Below are 18,077 nucleotides of genomic sequence, written 5' to 3' on the forward strand. Positions count from 1 at the left end.
TTACATAACCTAACAGTGCATGTGTCGTCTATGTTGATCTGCTGACACTGGAATAAAGACAGTGGGATAAAGAGACATGGATAAAGGCCCTTTGCGCCATGTAAACTATAGCCAAATGACTAAAAAGAGTGTGTATTTATGTGGCTATATGTAAGCCAAACCTCCTCTCCACCCTGAGTTAGTGGTAAATGGAATCATAACACAGGCCCGAGACAGATAGTTCCACTCTGCCAGCGCGCCTCAGAACACTGATTGGAGACTGGAGATCGATGCTCCTCGCGTGCAGCAGGGGAGGAGAGGGACGCGACTGCACATCCGCTCGTTTACACAGACGCCCCCATTCACGCGCAATCGGTCTACCCATTTCCCACCGGCTGGACCTCCCCCATGCCCGAGCCAGTGTGTGGAGGCGAGACTGCCTACTGTACCGCCAGAGTCCGTGCTGTGAGGAGTCGCTTGCTGGGCAGATTAGACGGTACCAGTCGGGAAGGACCAAACAGACCCACGGTCTATGTTCCCCCGCGTGGATGGATGGACCGAGAGAGAATACAACCTAAACCTGCAGTGCAGAACTGGCTTTTCAGGCTACCTTTGATTCAACGCATTTTGTTGGTGAGTGCAATAGTGGATGCCTGATATTGTTGTGAATTTAATGTTATTATCGCTAGGCTGTAGATAGATTTTGCGTTCACAAATGATTTAATTCGATAAAGAACCAAAGCCTATATAGCCATCCGATTAATAATCTGGAATCAGATTAAATGGGACAATTGAAAGGCTTTCTTTTCAAAATCCCTATCCTTGTACCAGGACAAAAATGCATAGAGGAAAGTGGAAGGTGATGCATGTTTCTTACTGTCGTTTTAGTCTACCGGTGGGGGTCTCGGACTCTCTCTGTCTATTGAGTTAATATGCAGTGTGTGGGCCACGGGGTTTTGTTTATGGGGTTTTCTTCCCTCAACTGAGCAGAGGGAGAAAGGTGGGCCGATCTTGAAAAGCGAAAAAGAAAAGCACCGGTCTCATTTAACGCGAGCAGTGTCTCCCAACCATCCTGTTGTCATGGTTACTGCTCGAGGAGGTTGGGAGAATATGTCTGCATCTAGGCTGCGCGCGGGCTCTGTCTGTGTCAATGAGAGTGAGAGTGTGTGCAGAGCAGCCTGTCTTGTGTTTCTGTTTATGTAGATAGATGTAGGCTACAGGATTGCCCAGTGCTGTGGGTCCCACACTCCTACTAAAGATGGGTTGTTCGGAACAGGTGTCTGATAACAGTCCTCTCACCCCTGAGCCACGAGCCGCTATTATCTTAATTATAGTATTTATCCATCAAGTCTAAATCCATTGTAATAATGCTTCTTGGGACGTCAAGTCTCCTGTCCTGAAAACCTGGGCTCATTTGAATACACGGCTAAATAACGTTTTGATTTACAGCCCAATTGTTAACCCTCTGTAAGTGCTTCTCTTCTCGCAAATTAATTCAGCCCTTCAATCGAGGCGTCAGACATCCAGACACCCAGTGGCGTAGCGCTGTTAGACGGGTGGGGTGGGGTGGGGTGGGGGGGACTATTATAGCTAAGCTCATGCTATTTTACACATTTTGCCATGAAGCTGAGAGAAAATATAGCTGTTTTAGAGCTCAGGGATTCTTGAAAGATGGGACAATCTACATTTTTTCCCACAAATAATTGTCTTAATATTAACAACATTTGAAATATATAGTTTGATAGACCAAAGTATCAGCTATCAAACCATATAAAGGAACAAATGCCACTAACTTAATTCATATCAACTCATCAGACACCATAAAATCATAAAAAAGCATTTCATTTTTACAATTATTGTCCAACAAGTGTTTAAAGGCCTTGATAGTTCAATTCCAATATTAGATTTTTCAAATATGTAATGCAAATCTCCAAACATTTCGTTAGCATTTTAGCATGCTTTTATAGATTTAGAAAATAAAATAAAATTTAAAAAGCAAACATTATCCCTTAGGTATAGTACAGCAAATACTTCAATTGTGTAAGCATATGTTGTAGAATAGTGATTAAAATACTTTTTCGGAATATTGACCAAAAAATATTGACAGAGTTGACAAGCTGCTGACAGAGTTGACAACAGACACTCAAAAACAGACATATTTTTGCTTCTAAAACTACAATTTCAAATCAAATATTTGTAAAATATGGAAAATTATTCATTTGAAAGTCCCCAATAAAAACATAACCATAACCATTCTATCAGATATTTCAGCACTCTGGCGGAGTTGATGTCTTAAGGAGTTGACAAAAATTGAATTTCTTCTTTCAAGTGGTATACACAGTAGCAATTTTGTTTTTCCTCAGTTGCTTTACGACTCTAAAACCTAATTGAATGTAACATATTTGAACCAAAATTCCTATCTTTTAGGAATCACAGTTTTGAGATAAATATTCTTTAAAGTCACAGAGTGCAATTGCAAGGAACTACATAAGATAATTGTTCAGTTAGTATCCATTATTGTCCCTTTTTAGAATTTTAAACACTTCTTTAAAAAAGTTTTAAATTGGAATCCTTTGCTCTGGACAAGGACATTTCCAGTTATAGAGCCGACATGGAAATGAATAATATTGAGAGCATTTTCGAAAATTCCCAAAACAAATATTTTCCCTTATAAACTTCCCCTAAATCTAAATGTATTTTAATATTTTTTCTTTTACCCCTTTTATTCCCCAATTTCCTATTGGTAGTTTCAGTGTAGTTCCATTGCTGCAACTCCCCTACGGACTTGGGAGAGGTGAAGGTTGAGAGCCATGCGTCCTCTGAAACACGACCCTGTCAAGCCGCACTTCTTCTTGACACACTGCTCGCTTAACCCGTAAGCCAGCTGCATCAATGTGTCAGAGGAAACACCGTCTAGCTGGCAACCTAGGTCAGCTTGCAGGTGCCCAGCCCACCACAAGGAATCGCTAAAGCGCGATGGGACAAGGAAATGCCAGCCAAACCCTCCCCTAATCCGGACAACGCTGGGCCAATTTTGTGCTGCCTCATGGGTCTCCCAGTCAGGACCTGCTGTGACACAGCCTGGGATCGAACCCGGGTCTGTAGTGACGCCTCATTCACTGCGATGCAGTGCCTTAGACCGCTGCGCCACTCGGAAGGCCCTGAATGTACATTTTAAGCTAAAATAGCGTAACAAAATAAAATAAATGAAACTACAAAAATAAAGTTTTCTTTCAAGAATCTCTGAGCAAATTTTCTGCTGTTCTACAAATGTTTTACATTTTATTTAACCAGGCAAGTCAGTTAAGAACAAATTCTTATTTACAATAACGGCCTACACCGGCCAAACCTGGACGACGCTGGGCCAATTGTGCGCTGCCCTATGGGACTCCCAATCACGGCCGCTTGTGTTGCAGTCTGGATTCAAACCAGTGTGTCTGTAGTGACGCCTCAAGCACTGAGATGCAGTGCCTTAGACCACTGCGCCACTCGCTGCGACACATTTTGCCATGAGGCTGAGAGAAAATGTTGCAGTTTTAAAAGTAATTTCCTGTAATTCTAAACATTTCATAGCTCATGAGCTGTTCATGTTATATCTGGGAGGCCGACCTCTGGGGTGGGGTTGGGGGCCCCCAAAAGCTTGTGGGCCCCCCCGCCTTGCGGGAGATGCAGGAGTGTGTGCTACGCCAGTGCAGACACCCCTGCACCAGCCAGTCCCCAGACACAAGACGCTGCCTAACATGCTTTCCCACTCTCTCTCCCACTCTCTCTCTCCTCTCTCTCTCCCACTCTCTCTCCTCTCTCTCTCACTCTCCCTCTCGCCAGTCTCATCCTCCCCTTTCCATTTATTTTCTAGGAAAAAAGTGAATTATCAGCCAATAAAAAAAAAGAAAATCGGGGTTACAATAAGATTGATGCCATGGCATGAATTAGATGAAGTCATTGTAAAGAGCTATAATGACACAATGCAACACGACGTCTGACCTTGATGCAATAGAAGTGACATATCAGGGTGAGATGCAGATTTTCATGGTTCACTGGGATGGAGTGGCTAGTAGGGTGATTTGTATTCGTCTGCCTTAAGGAACAATGACATGCGCTGGGGAAAGACTCACTCACCGAGCCAGCAACTGTAGCCAGTATACTGAAGTGTGTGTGTGTGTGTGTGTGTGTGTGTGTGTGTGTGTGTGTGTGTGTGTGTGTGTGTGTGTGTGTGTATGTGTGTGCGTGTGTGTCTGTGTGAGCTTGAGTGTTTGTGTGGCTACTGTATGTCTGGCTATAATGTCTACAGTGCGTGCATACAAAGCTCTGCCTGTAGATACAACATGCTGCCTGTAGATACAACATGCTGCCTGTAGATATAACATGCTGCCTGTAGTTACAACGTTCTGCCTGTATATATAACATGCTGCCTGTAGATACAACACGCTGCCTGTAGATACAACATGCTGCCTGTAGATATAACATGCTGCCTGTAGTTACAACGTTCTGCCTGTATATATAACATGCTGCCTGTAGATACAAAATGCTGCCTGTATATACAACATGCTGCCTGTAAATACGACATGCTGCCTGTCGATAAAACATGCTGCCTGTAGATACAAAATGCTGCTTGTAGATACAACATGCTGCCTGTCGATAAAACATGCTGCTTGTAGATATAAAATGCTGCCTGTAGATACAACATGCTGCCTGTAGATACAACATGCTGCTACAACATGCTGCCTGTAGATACAACAAGCTGCCTGTATCTACAACATCATGCCTGTAGATACAACATGCTGCCTGTAGACACAACATGCTGCCTGTAGATACAACATGCTGCCTGTAGATAAAACATGCTGCTACAATATTCTGCCTGTAGCTACAACATGCTGCCTGTAGATACAACATGCTGCCTGTAGATACAACATGCTGCCTGTAGATACAACATGCTGCCTGTAGATACAACATGCTACCTGTAGATACAACATGCTGCCTGTAGATACAACATGCTGCCTGTAGATACAACATGCTGCCTGTAGATACAACATGCTGCCTGTAGATATAACATGCTGCCTGTAGTTACAACGTTCTGCCTGTAGATACAACATGCTGCCTGTATATATAACATGCTGCCTGTAGTTACAACGTTCTGCCTGTATATATAACATGCTGCCTGTAGATACAAAATGCTGCCTGTATATACAACATGCTGCCTGTAAATACAACATGCTGCCTGTCGATAAAACATGCTGCTTGTAGATATAAAATGCTGCCTGTAGATACAACATGCTCCCTGTAGATACAACATGCTGCTACAACATGCTGCCTGTAGATACAACAAGCTGCCTGTAGATACAACATGATGCCTGTAGATACAACATGCTGCCTGTAGACACAACATGCTGCCTGTAGATACAACATGCTGCCTGTAGATACAACATGCTGCCTGTAGATAAAACATGCTGCTACAATATTCTGCCTGTAGCTACAACATGCTGCCTGTAGATACAACATGCTGCCTGTAGACACAACATGCTGCCTGTAGTATTAACATTTTGGCTATCGATACAACATGCTGCCTGTAGATACAACATATTGCCTGTAGATACAACATGCTGCCTGTAGATACAACATGCTACCTGTAGATACAACATGCTGCCTGTATATACAACATACAGCTTGTATATACAACATGCTGCCTGTAGCTACAACATGCTGCCTGTAGATACAACATGCTGCCTTTAGATATACTATGTTGCCTGTAGATACAACATGCTGCCTGTAGTATTAACATTTTGCCTGTCGATACAACATGCTGCCTGTATATACAACATTTTGCCTGTAGATTCAACATTTTGCCTGTATAAACAACATTCTGCCTGATGATACAACATGCTGCCTGTAGATACAACATGCTGCTACAACCTTCTACCTGTAGATACAACATCCTGCCTTTAGATATAATATGTTGCCTGTAGATTCAACATGCTGCCTGTAGATATAACATGTTGCCTGTAGTTATAACATTCTGCCTGTAGTATTAACATTTTGCCTGTCGATACAACATGCTGCCTGTATAAACAACATGCTGCCTGATGATACAACATGCTGCCTGTAGATACAACATGCTGCCTGTAGATACAAAATGCTGCCTGTAGATCCAACATTTTGCTACAACATTCTGGCTGTATAAAGAACATTCTGCCTGTTGATACAACATGCTGCCTGTAGATACAACATGCTGCCTGTAGGTACAACTTTCTTCCTGTAGATACAACATGCTGCCTGTAGATACAACATCCTGCCTTTAGGTATAATATGCTCCCTGTTTATACAACATGCTGCCTGTATATACAACATGCTGCCTGTAGATATAACATGTTGCCTGTAGGTATAGCATGACGCCTGTAGTTATAACATGCTGCCTGTTGTATTAACATGCTGCCTGTAGATACAACATGCTGCCTGAAGATTCAACATTTTGCTACAACATTCTGCCGGTATATATAACATTCTGCCTGTAGATACAACATGCTGCCTGTAGATACAACATCCTGCCTGTAGATACAACATGCTGCCTGTAGATACAAAATGCTGCCTGTAGATAGAACATGCTGCCTGTAGATACAACATGCTGCCTGTAGATACAACATGCTGCCTGTAGATACAACATGCTGCCTGTAGATACAACATTCTGCCTGATGATACAACATGCTGCCTGTAGATACAAGATGCTGCCTGTAGATACAACATGCTGCCTGTGGATACTACATGCTGCCTGTAGATACGCTATGCTGCCTATAGATAACACATGCTGCTACAATTATCTGCCTGTAGATACAACATGCTGCCTGAAAATACAAAATGCTGCCTGTAGATACAACATGCTGCCTCTAGATAAAACATCCTGCCTGTAGATACAAAATGCTGCCTGTAGATACAACATGCTGCCTGTAGATACAACATGCTGCCTGTAGATACAACATGCTGCCTCTAGATAAAACATCCTGCCTGTAGATACAAAATGCTGCCTGTAGATACAACATGCTGCCTGTAGATACAACATGCTGCCTGTAGATACAAAATGCTGCCTGTAGATACAACATGCTGCCTGTAGATACAACATGCTGCCTGTAGATACAACATGCTGCCTGTAGATACAACATGATGCCTGTAGATACAACATGCTGCCTTTAGATACAACATGATGCCTTTAGATATATCATGCTGCCTGTAGATATAACATGCTAACTGTGTATATAACATTGTGCCTGTTGATATATCATGCTTCTGTATATATAACATTTTGCTCTATATATAACATGCTGCCTGAATATATAACATGATCCTTGTACATACAACATGCTGCCTGTATTTTTAACATGCTGCCTGTAGATATAACATGCTGCCTGTAGATATAACATGATGCCTGTAGATATAACATGCTGCCTGTAGATAAAACACGCTGCATGTTGATGCAATGTTCTGCCTGTATATATAACATGATGCCTGTAGATACAATGTTCTGCCTGTAGATACAACATGCTACCTGTAAATACAACATGCTGCCTGTAGATATAACATGATGCCTGTAGATACAATGTTCTGCCTGTATATATAACATGCTGCCTGTATATATAACATGCTGCCTGTATATATAACATGATGCTTGTATATATAACATGATGCCTGTAGATACAATGTTCTGCCTGTATATATAACATGCTGCCTGTATATATAACATGCTGCCTGTATATATAACATGCTACCTGTAAATACAACATGCTGCCTGTAGATAAAACACGCTGCACGTTGATGCAATGTTCTGCCTGTATATATAACATGCTGCCTGTATATATAACATGCTGCCTGTATATATAACATGATGCCTGTAGTTACAACGTTCTGCCTGTAGATACAACATGCTGCCTGTAGATACAACATGCTGCCTGTATATATAACATGCTGCCTGTAGATATAACATGATGCCTGTAGATATAACATGCTGCTTGTAGATTCAACATGCTGCCTGTAGATACAACATGCTGCCTGTAGATACAACATGCTGCCTGTTGAATAACTTGTCATTCTCAGTGGTAGTTCTCAGTAGTAATTCTCAGTAGTAGTTCTCAGTAGTAATTCTCAGTATTAATTCTCAGTAGTAGTTCTCAGTAGTAGTTCTCAGTCGTAGTTGTCAGTAGTAGTTATCAGTTGTAAGTCTCAGTAGTAGTTCTCTGTAGTAATTCTCAGTAGTAGTTCTCTGTAGTAATTCTCAGTGGTAGTTGTCAGTAGTAGTTCTCAGTAGTAATTCTCAGTGGTAGTTCTCAGTAGTAATTCTCAGTAGTAATTCTCAGTGGTAGTTCTCAGTGGTAGTTGTCAGTAGTAGTTCTCAGTAGTAATTCTCAGTGGTAGTTCTCAGTAGTAATTCTCAGTGGTAGTTCTCAGTGGTAGTTGTCAGTAGTAGTTCTCAGTAGTAGTTCTCAGTGGTAGTTCTCAGTAGTAGTTCTCGGTAGTAGTTCTCGGTAGTAATTCTCAGTAGTAGTTCTCAGTAGTAGTTCTCAGTAGTAATTTGCAGTAGTAGTTCTCAGTAGTAATTATTTTTGCTAAGGTGTTTTCTTTAGTATTCTCTCTGCTGCATCAAACAGACCAATCATGCTTATTACTGTTGTCTCCCAGAGTAATGGAGCCTTGTCTTGATTAATATATAACCAACCAGACCTGTGTGTGTGTGTGTGTGTGTGTGTGTGTGTGTGTGTGTGTGTGTGTGTGTGTGTGTGTGTGTGTGTACACTATGTGGGTGTGTGTGACGGAGAGAATGAGAGAAAGAGGTCTTAGAGAGACACTATGGTTCTTGTCGGAAGTATTTCAACTTGATTGGCAGATGATGTGTGTGTGTGCGTGTGTGTGTGTGTGTACATGCGTGCATGTGCGTCTTTGGAGCAAGTAAGTGAATTCTGGTTTGGTCAGCAGAACAGTGGGCTCTTGGGCCTTATCAATTCCCCTTTAATACTATCACAGCATCTGCCAATCAAGCTAAAGCACACACACACACACACACACACACACACACACACACACACACACACACACACACACACACACACACACACACACCACACACACACACCACACACACACACACACACACACACACACACACACACACACACACACACACACACACACACACACACACACACACACACACAGTGCATAACAATGTGAGGTGGGGTATGGGCATCGGGTACAGGAACACATCTGCCAGCTCCTGAGCAGTGGGGCTCTTACTGCTGCTCTACATAGCTGTCCTCCTGTTTAGGCGAGTCACACCCAACAACACTGTCAACAACTTAACCGAGAGCGCAGGTGTGTGTGCATGTGAGAAATAGAGGCAGAACATCCATAGCTTTGATGTTTGATTATATAAGTGTTTGATTGTATTTGGCTGTCTATTCGTGTGTTTGGGTGTTTTGGTTGTGTGCGTTGGAGTGTGGTAATGTGGGACTAGGCATGTGGGTGTGATAATACTGTCTATATAAATGTGTCTGACTCGGCATGTCACTTGTTGTATCTGCTTCATGTGGTTATGTCATTCGTTTTAGTCTGCTCTTTACTTCAGCCTGGTCCATAGGGTTGGGAGGTTCAACCTGGTCCATAGGGTTGGGAGGTTCAGCCTGGTCCATAGGGTTGGGAGGTTCAGCCTGGTCCATAGGGTTGGGAGGTTCAGCCTGGTCCATAGGGTTTGGAGGTCCAGCCTGGTCCATAGGGTTGGGAGGTTCAACCTGGTCCATAGGGTTTGGAGGTCCAACCTGGTCCATAGGGTTTGGAGGCTCAACCTGGTCCATAGGGTTGGGAGGTTCAACCTGGTCCATAGGGTTGGGAGGATCGGCCTGGTCCATAGGGTTGGGAGGTTCAACCTGGTCCATAGGGTTGGGAGGTTCAGCCTGGTCCATAGGGTTGGGAGGTCCAACCTGGTCCATAGGGTTTGGAGGTCCAACCTGGTCCATATGGTTTGGAGGTTCAACCTGGTCCATAGAGTTGGGAGGCTCAACCTGGTCCATAGGGTTGGGAGGTTCAACCTGGTCCATAGGGTTGGGAGGTTCAGCCTGGTCCATAGGGTTGGGAGGTTCAGCCTGGTCCATAGGGTTGGGAGGTTCAGCCTGGTCCATAGGGTTGGGAGGTTCAACCTGGTCCATAGGGTTGGGAGGTTCAGCTTGGTCCATAGGGTTGGGAGGTTCAGCCTGGTCCATAGGGTTGGGAGGTTCAGCCTGGTCCATAGGGTTGAGAGGTTCAACCTGGTCCGTAGGGTTGGGAGGTTCAACCTGGTCCGTAGGGTTGGGAGGTTCAGCCTGGTCCATAGGGTTGGGAGGTTCAACCTGGTCCATAGGGTTGGGAGGTTCAACCTGGTCCATAGGGTTGGGAGGTTCAACCTGGTCCATAGGGTTGGGAGGTTCAACCTGGTCCATAGGGTTGGGAGGTTCAACCTGGTCCATAGGGTTGGGAGGTTCAACCTGGTCCATAGGGTTGGGAGGTTCAGCCTGGTCCATAGGGTTGGGAGGTTCAACCTGGTCCATAGGGTTGGGAGGTTCAGCCTGGTCCATAGGGTTGGGAGGTTCAACCTGGTCCATAGGGTTGGGAGGTTCAGCCTGGTCCATAGGGTTGGGAGGTTCAGCCTGGTCCATAGGGTTGGGAGGTTCAACCTGGTCCATAGGGTTGGGAGGTTCAACCTGGTCCATAGGGTTGGGAGGTTCAACCTGGTCCATAGGGTTGGGAGGTTCAGCCTGGTCCATAGGGTTGGGAGGTTCAATCTGGTCCATAGGGTTTGGAGGTCCAACCTGGTCCATAGGGTTGGGAGGTTCAACCTGGTCCATAGGGTTTGGAGGTCCAACCTGGTCCATAGGGTTTGGAGGCTCAACCTGGTCCATAGGGTTGGGAGGTTCAACCTGGTCCATAGGGTTGGGAGGATCGGCCTGGTCCATAGGGTTGGGAGGTTCAACCTGGTCCATAGGGTTGGGAGGTTCAGCCTGGTCCATAGGGTTGGGAGGTTCAACCTGGTCCATAGGGTTGGGAGGTTCAGCCTGGTCCATAGGGTTGGGAGGTTCAACCTGGTCCATAGGGTTTGGAGGTCCAACCTGGTCCATAGGGTTTGGAGGTCCAACCTGGTCCATAGGGTTTGGAGGTTCAACCTGGTCCATAGAGTTGGGAGGCTCAACCTGGTCCATAGGGTTGGGAGGTTCAGCCTGGTCCATAGGGTTGGGAGGTTCAGCCTGGTCCATAGGGTTGGGAGGCTCAACCTGGTCCATAGGGTTGGGAGGTTCAACCTGGTCCGTAGGGTTGAGAGGTTCAACCTGTTCCGTAGGGTTGGGAGGTTCAACCTGGTCCGTAGGGTTGGGAGGTTCAGCCTGGTCCATAGGGTTGGGAGGTTCAGCCTGGTCCATAGGGTTGGGAGGTTCAACCTGGTCCATAGGGTTGGGAGGTTCAACCTGGTTCATAGGGTTGGGAGGTTCAACCTGGTCCATAGAGTTGGGAGGCTCAACCTGGTCCATAGGGTTGGGAGGTTCAACCTGGTCCATAGGGTTGGGAGGTTCAGCCTGGTCCATAGGGTTGGGAGGTTGGAGACATAGTTGTAAGCAAATCATAACCGACTCCAACACGTACCTCAAATATGCTTACACCTACTAATGTAAGGCCGTAGGTTATCCGCCGGTCTATTAATGCTGATGAATCAGCAGACAATGCGAGGTCAGTGCGCAGAGACTCTGTTTTTATTATTGTGGCTACATAAAAGTAGGGAAAACAATTAATGGGAAGATGGAATGGCGGCTCCTCCAAAAACGACTATAATTTCAGGAAGAGTTCTTTGTTCCAAAAGCCTTGTTCTCTGTACAGTACCCAATTACATTACAGCCAAACAATAACAGGAACACTGACTGCTAAAATAAAATAAAATACCAAAATCACATTATTACAGTCCGATAATACATTAGCCACATTATCTTATGCTGGTGCTACTACCAGCCTAATGAAACACAACCTAGACCAATGAAGAGTGAGACTCACTGCCCATCTCCAGCTGATGTTCCAATAGAAACTGGTGCCTGGTGTCCATAAGGTTGCAGGTTTAAATCCCCAGTGGGCATTCAGCATCTGAACCCCAGAGCAGGGCACTTGCTGTGAAAAGAGAAGAAATGAAGCAGTGAATGAATGATGTGAGATGTGATGTGAGATGTGAGGAGGAGTAGAGAAGCTGCTGTGTGGATTAAATGCCTGCTGCTCTGGAGAAAAGAGGACTGTCAGATGTATCCTTTTGACATGGATCTGAAGGGGCCTTAAAATGATCTTCCTTTGCTGGTTTTCTCTCTCGCTCTCCTTCTTGTGCCCCTCATTTCTCCTTCTTTTGAACTGTTCTTTAGAGGAGATATCATTCTAGACACACACACAGACATTGAGACAAGCACGTACACACATACACACACCCACACACATGCACAAATACTGGGAGTTCCTTTCCAAGGTGACCGCCGTATTACAATTAAGGCTAATAATAATGAAATGACTGTATCAGACAGCAACCCTTCTCCTCCCCCCTACTGCCTCTCCTCTCTCTCTCTCTCTCTCTCCGCCAGACGGTCAGTCCTCCCTAGTCCTGGATCCAGAGCTCTCTCTCTCCGCCCCGGCTCCAGAGGACTCCCCCACACACCTAGGCACCATGACCCAGGAGGGGCAGGGACACCCCCAGACTGAACCCCCTACATCCCCAGACAGCCAAGGGGAAACGCCAGCCTACCCTGCAGAGAAGCCAGCCACAAACCAAGGGCTAGAGGGGCAAGGTCTGGAGGTGGAGGGGATAGAGGGGACCAATGAGAAGGAAGGGGAGGAAAGTGTTATTGTACAAAGGGAAGTACACAGAGAAAGAGAAGGTGAGGAAAGTGGAAAGGGAGAGGCTGACGAGGTAGGTGAGGGAGTGGAACAAGTGATGCAGGGAGAAGGAGAGGTGCATGAAGAGAGAGAGAGTATGGCAGAGACAAGTGATGAAGAAGATGGAGTGGGGGATGAGAGGATAGATGCAGGGGATGGTCAGCCAGACGGAGAGCTAGAGAGAGAGGAGGAGAGGGACGAAAGGGAGGAGGAGGTGGAGAAGGAGGAGGATAACATGAACACAGAGGCCACAGAGGAGTCAGAACCAGCCTGCGAGCCTGGCTGTGAGGAGGAAGTGGAGGAGGAGGAGGGTGAGGAGGAGTTACCTCCACCACCACCACCTGAGGATCAGGAAGAAGACCAGGACCAGGACTTACCAGACCCACCACGGTCTCTGGACATAGTCAGGTCAGTACAACAGACATGAGCAGTCCTTGACTAGTGTGGTCATGAGTGAATGTATAGGTGGGATCATTTATAGAACATCCTTCAACAGACTTCAACAGAGATGAGTGTGTAGCTATTTAATTAAACGTTTTATTCCGATGATACTCTATGTTTCCATACAGGCTGGACAATGGGATAGGACCTGAGAATGGAATCAAAGGGCATGAAGAGGAGGATGATGAAGATGATGAAGATGAAAGAGAAGGAGGCGGCTTAGTGGAGGTCATCCATGAACACCTGGACACGTTCAGCTCCACCTTCGAGTGTTCCGTAGAGCTGGCGGACACAGAGGTGGAGGAAGAGGAGGAGGAGGAAGGGGAGGGAAGGGAGAACCAGGACAGTTTCAGCTCTGTGTTTGAACGCATCGTGGAGCATGTTGTCGCCATAGAGGGGGAGGAAGAGGAAGATGAGGAAGACGGGGAGGGAGAGAGGGAGAAGAGCGGGATGGACAACAAGGACGGCTTCAGCTCGACGTTTGAGCGTATTGTTGAGTCTGCGCTTCTTCGTGGGGGGACGTGCTACAGTAGTCTAGACTCCCTGGATGTCCTGTCACTCACAGACGAGACAGACAGCTGTGTCAGCTTCGAGGCTCCGCTCACCCCCCTCATCCAGCAGAGGTCCTTTCTCCAGAGCCCTGAGCCTCTGGAGCTGGAACTAGCCACTGTCATGGAGCAGGAGGGAAGCGAGGCTGGACCCGAGGCCCAGCAAGGAGAGCCTGAGGCTGGGGAGAGTGCTGCAGGCCGTGGACTTGGATCTGGAGGAAGCCCACTGCGGACCACCATCACCGGGACCAGGTCGGAGTTTGTCCTGAGCCAGCCTGGCCGATGGGCCATCCCAAATGGGTTTCACATGAACACCCAGGGGGGAGCGGAGGGTTCTGGAGCCATACCCAACTCTATGAGGTAAGATGGCAAGGCAGGGGCAAAGGGGTGGGGAATTATGGTGGGTTGAGTGAGTTAGAGTTAGATTAATAGCTACGGTTAGAGTTGAGCCGGGGTGTGGACTTGAAGCTAGGGTTATGTTTAGGGTTACAGTTAGGGTTATGACTAGGGTTAGGTTTAGGGTTACAGTTAGGGTTATGACTAGGGTTAGGTTTAGGGTTACAGTTAGGGTTATGACTAGGGTTATGTTTAGGGTTACAGTTAGGGTTATGACTAGGGTTAGGTTTAGGGTTACAGTTAGGGTTATGACTAGGGTTATGTTTAGGGTTACAGTTAGGGTTATGACTAGGGTTAGGTTTAGGGTTACAGTTAGGGTTATGACTAGGGTTAGGGATATGTTGAGTGGGTCAGTAGTAGGTTGTCACATGTTGTGGCTGGTTGGCTATCAATTTAAGCTGGGTTGATTTAGGTGAATCAAAGTGCAGTACTCAGATATAATTCAAGATAAGTCTCTGGCCTATCCACTACTAAAGCATGTCTAGTGAAGCTCACATCCAGCAGGGGGCATGAGTGAGATGGCCAGGCCGGCTGAGGTTCATTAGCAGGGGGGTCTGGTCTGGTTGGTCTGGCTGGGCTTGTGCTACAGGTCCAAGGCTGCAGGAGATGGGGGTCTATGCCATGGAGCTGAGATTATGACCACCACATTCAACCTACACAGAATCCTGAATGGAATCAATTCCTAGAGCAGGCTGGGTAATTCCAGTCCTCCAGGGCCTGATTGGTGCCCCAGCCCCAGCTAACACACCTGACTTTCTTCAGTTTAGAATGCAATTTGATTAATCAGCTGTGTTTGCTAGGGATGGAGAAAAAGTGTGTCACCAGTCAGGCCCTGGAGGAGTTGCCCACCCATGTCCTAGAGAAAGCATGCTAGCATCTAGTTTATATACATTATATACAATACCTGTGTCTGAGTTCATGCCAAAAAATGTCAACCAGGTCCATTATCACATAGCTATGTTCTCCCATGTAGAGTGGTAATGTGAAACACATGGGAGCATGCGACCTGGCCACAGGTCAGGAGCCATTCTACTATCCCAACAGGACCACAGTCCATGGTCTAATGTTTCAAATCCTATCAGATTGTCAGAGATCACTGCTGGGATAATGTTCTGCTGATCACTTGGTGTTCCACTTCTGAATCAGTGCAGGATATCATGGAGCTAAGTGCCTCCTTTTAGAATGTGTGACACACAGAATTCTAAAGGCTGTGTGGTGAATTCTAGAACTGATGGCATTAGAGATCATTCTGAATTCCAGGATGGATTCCAGAATGAGTGAAGCTGGCATGTGTTCCAACTCCAAAATACATTAGCTCTTCTCTGCACTAGGGACTTATACATGCTCAGTACATTTCTAATAGTTCTGATAGATAGCAGCTCTCTCTCTCTCGCTCTCTGTATTTCTGCAGATGTTATCGTTTAAGCGAGAGCCTGCTTCCTGCCCGTCAGCCCCTGGCTGAATGAGACATTGTTTTGGCAGTGACATCATCGTCTTTGGCCTTCCTCTGCCCAGCGGGGGAGAGGGGAGAACACATGCTTCTAGATCATGCCAGGCTTACCAGCCACTTTTCAATCTGGAGTGGATACAGGTGTAGGGAAGTCAATTTGAGCGTAATGCATGAAAAAAAATGCTTCATAGATGAAGTTCTTATCATATTTGGAGTCTCTCTCTGTGCTCATGCAGCTCTCTTTGAGGATGGGTAGAGTACCAGGAATGATCTTTTTGTTTGCATCGTTCTGTCAAACAGAGGATGATGCACAACGTCTGTTCTCTTTTACTGTCAGATCTTTACTCTGGTGCTCCCTCTCTCTTTCTCCCTCCCATGTCCCATCGCATCTTCTCTCTCTTGTCTCTACCCCTCCTTCTCCTCTTCTCCCCTTCCCTTCCCTCCCTCTCCCCCTAATTTTCTCTACTCCTCCTTTTATCCTTAACTTCTGCCCTTCCTTCCCTCCCTCTCTGTTTCCCACCTCTCCCAAATCCAGCTGGTAGCCACAATGCTAACATCTTTGCTGAGAATATTGTGGGTAACTAGTCTGTATCTCAGCAGGAACCAGCAGTCGCAAAAAGGAAGAGAGGAAGAGCACTCATCGACCCAGTCAGTCGGCCAGTCAGTCAGTCAGCCAGCCACTCAGTCAGTCAGCCAGTCAGTCAGTCAGCCAACCAGTTAGTCAGTCAGTCAGTCAGCCACACAGTCAGTCAACCAGTCAGTCAGTCAGCCACTCAGTCAGTCAGCCAGTCAGTCAGTCAGCCAACCAGTCAGCCAGTTAGTCAGTCAGTCAGCCAGCCAGTTTGTCAGTCAGTCAGTCAGCCGCCCAGTCAGCCAGTCAGTCAGTCAACCAACCAGTCAGCCAGTTAGTCAGTCAGTCAGCCAGACAGTTCATCAGTCAGCTACCCAGTCAGTCAGCCACCCAGTCAGCCACCCAATCAGTCAATCAGTTATCCAGTCAGCCAGTCAGTCAGTCAGCCACCCAATCAGTAAATCAGTTATCCAGTCGGCCAGTCAGTCAGTCAGCCACACAGTCAGTAAACCACTCAGTCAGTCAGCTAGTCAGTCAGTAAACCACTCAGTCAGTCAGCTAGTCAATCAGTATATCACTCAGTCAGTCAGTTAGTAAGCTACTTGGTCAGCCAGTCAGTCATTTAGTAAGCTACTCAGTCAGTCAGTCAGTCAGTTAGTAAGCTACTCAGTCAGTGGGTCTGGTTCCTTGTTACAGACAGCCTATCAGTCAATCTCCATGAGAACATTGAATTGGTTCTGGTTCTCTCTCTACAGCAGTGGGCCAGTATAGTTGAAGCTTAGCTATAATCCATATAGCTATATGGCTGTACTAAAGCCACATGAATAGAAGACCAGCGACCTGAAATCCCCAGCCACTCTCAATATGAACATGAGGACACACATGTGGTCCTAGTATTACAGCTTAGAAAGCCAGCTGGTGCTACCTAGCTAGATCTGTTTCTGAATAGCTTTACGGTAGCTATCCAGATCATTGCTGGCTGAATGATGTTTCTGTCAGAGAGAGATGCTAGGCAGGTGATGGAGTTGGAGACGGTATTGTGCCCATTGATCATGCTGTAAGACTGGGAATGCGTCCCAAATGGCACCCTATTCCCTTTATAGTGGACTGCTTTTGACCACAGTCCTATGGGCCCTAGTCAAAAGTAGTGCACTATAAAGGGAATAGTGTACCATTTGGGACAGCCCGGGCCTCTCTCCCCTGTGAGCAGGATACAGAGATGTGAGGCTGTAAACAGACAAGATGAAAGTCACAACCTCTATATCAGAGGAGCTGCTCCTCATTGAAGATTACTCTGCTTCATGTAATGTGCTGCACTGACACACAGAGAGATGCAAGGATGCAAACACACACACACACACACACACACACACACACACACACACACACACACACACACACACACACACACACACACACACACACACACACACACACACACACACACACACACACACCAGAGAGACAGGCCCTGTCCTTGTGGGTGTCACTCTAAAGTAATAAAGCTCTTGGGAGAGTTCTTCTCTCTGCTGCTGAAATTCTCTTTAGATAATCCACTCATGTTCCAGCAGCAATACGCCATGAACACACACACGCACACACATACACACACACCTTTTTTAGATTTAGTCTAGTCTTAGTCATTTTGACTAAGATATCATTGTCACATTTTTGTCATTTGAATAATGATTTAGTCTAGTTATTGTCAAAATTACAAAAACAGTGGGCCATTTTGATTTAATTTATTAGGATCCACATTAGCCGACGCCAATGTCAACAGCTAGTCTTA

The 18,077-nt window shown here is 46.0% G+C and overlaps 1 protein-coding gene across 2 annotated transcripts in view; it reads left to right on the top strand.

Annotated features, from left to right (window-relative positions):
• Positions 1 to 302: 302 nt before the first annotated feature.
• The window catches only part of LOC115205563 (PH and SEC7 domain-containing protein 2-like), a 52,265-nt gene continuing 34,490 nt past the window's right edge, over positions 303 to 18,077 (top strand). The window contains exons 1-3 of one of the 2 annotated variants that reach the window (XR_003880638.1): positions 303 to 612; positions 12,591 to 13,290; positions 13,452 to 14,231. Coding sequence is in view for 1 of the 2 variants with exons in the window: in XM_029771689.1 (XP_029627549.1) it covers positions 12,674 to 13,290; positions 13,452 to 14,231 (1,397 nt within the window). In the remaining variant the exon portion in view is untranslated. The remainder of the gene's footprint in view (positions 613 to 12,590; positions 13,291 to 13,451; positions 14,232 to 18,077) is intronic. The other variant, XM_029771689.1, reaches the window with a different exon arrangement.

The sequence above is a fragment of the Salmo trutta genome, chromosome 13 (assembly GCF_901001165.1).
Source record: "Salmo trutta chromosome 13, fSalTru1.1, whole genome shotgun sequence".
Lineage (NCBI taxonomy): Eukaryota > Metazoa > Chordata > Actinopteri > Salmoniformes > Salmonidae > Salmo > Salmo trutta.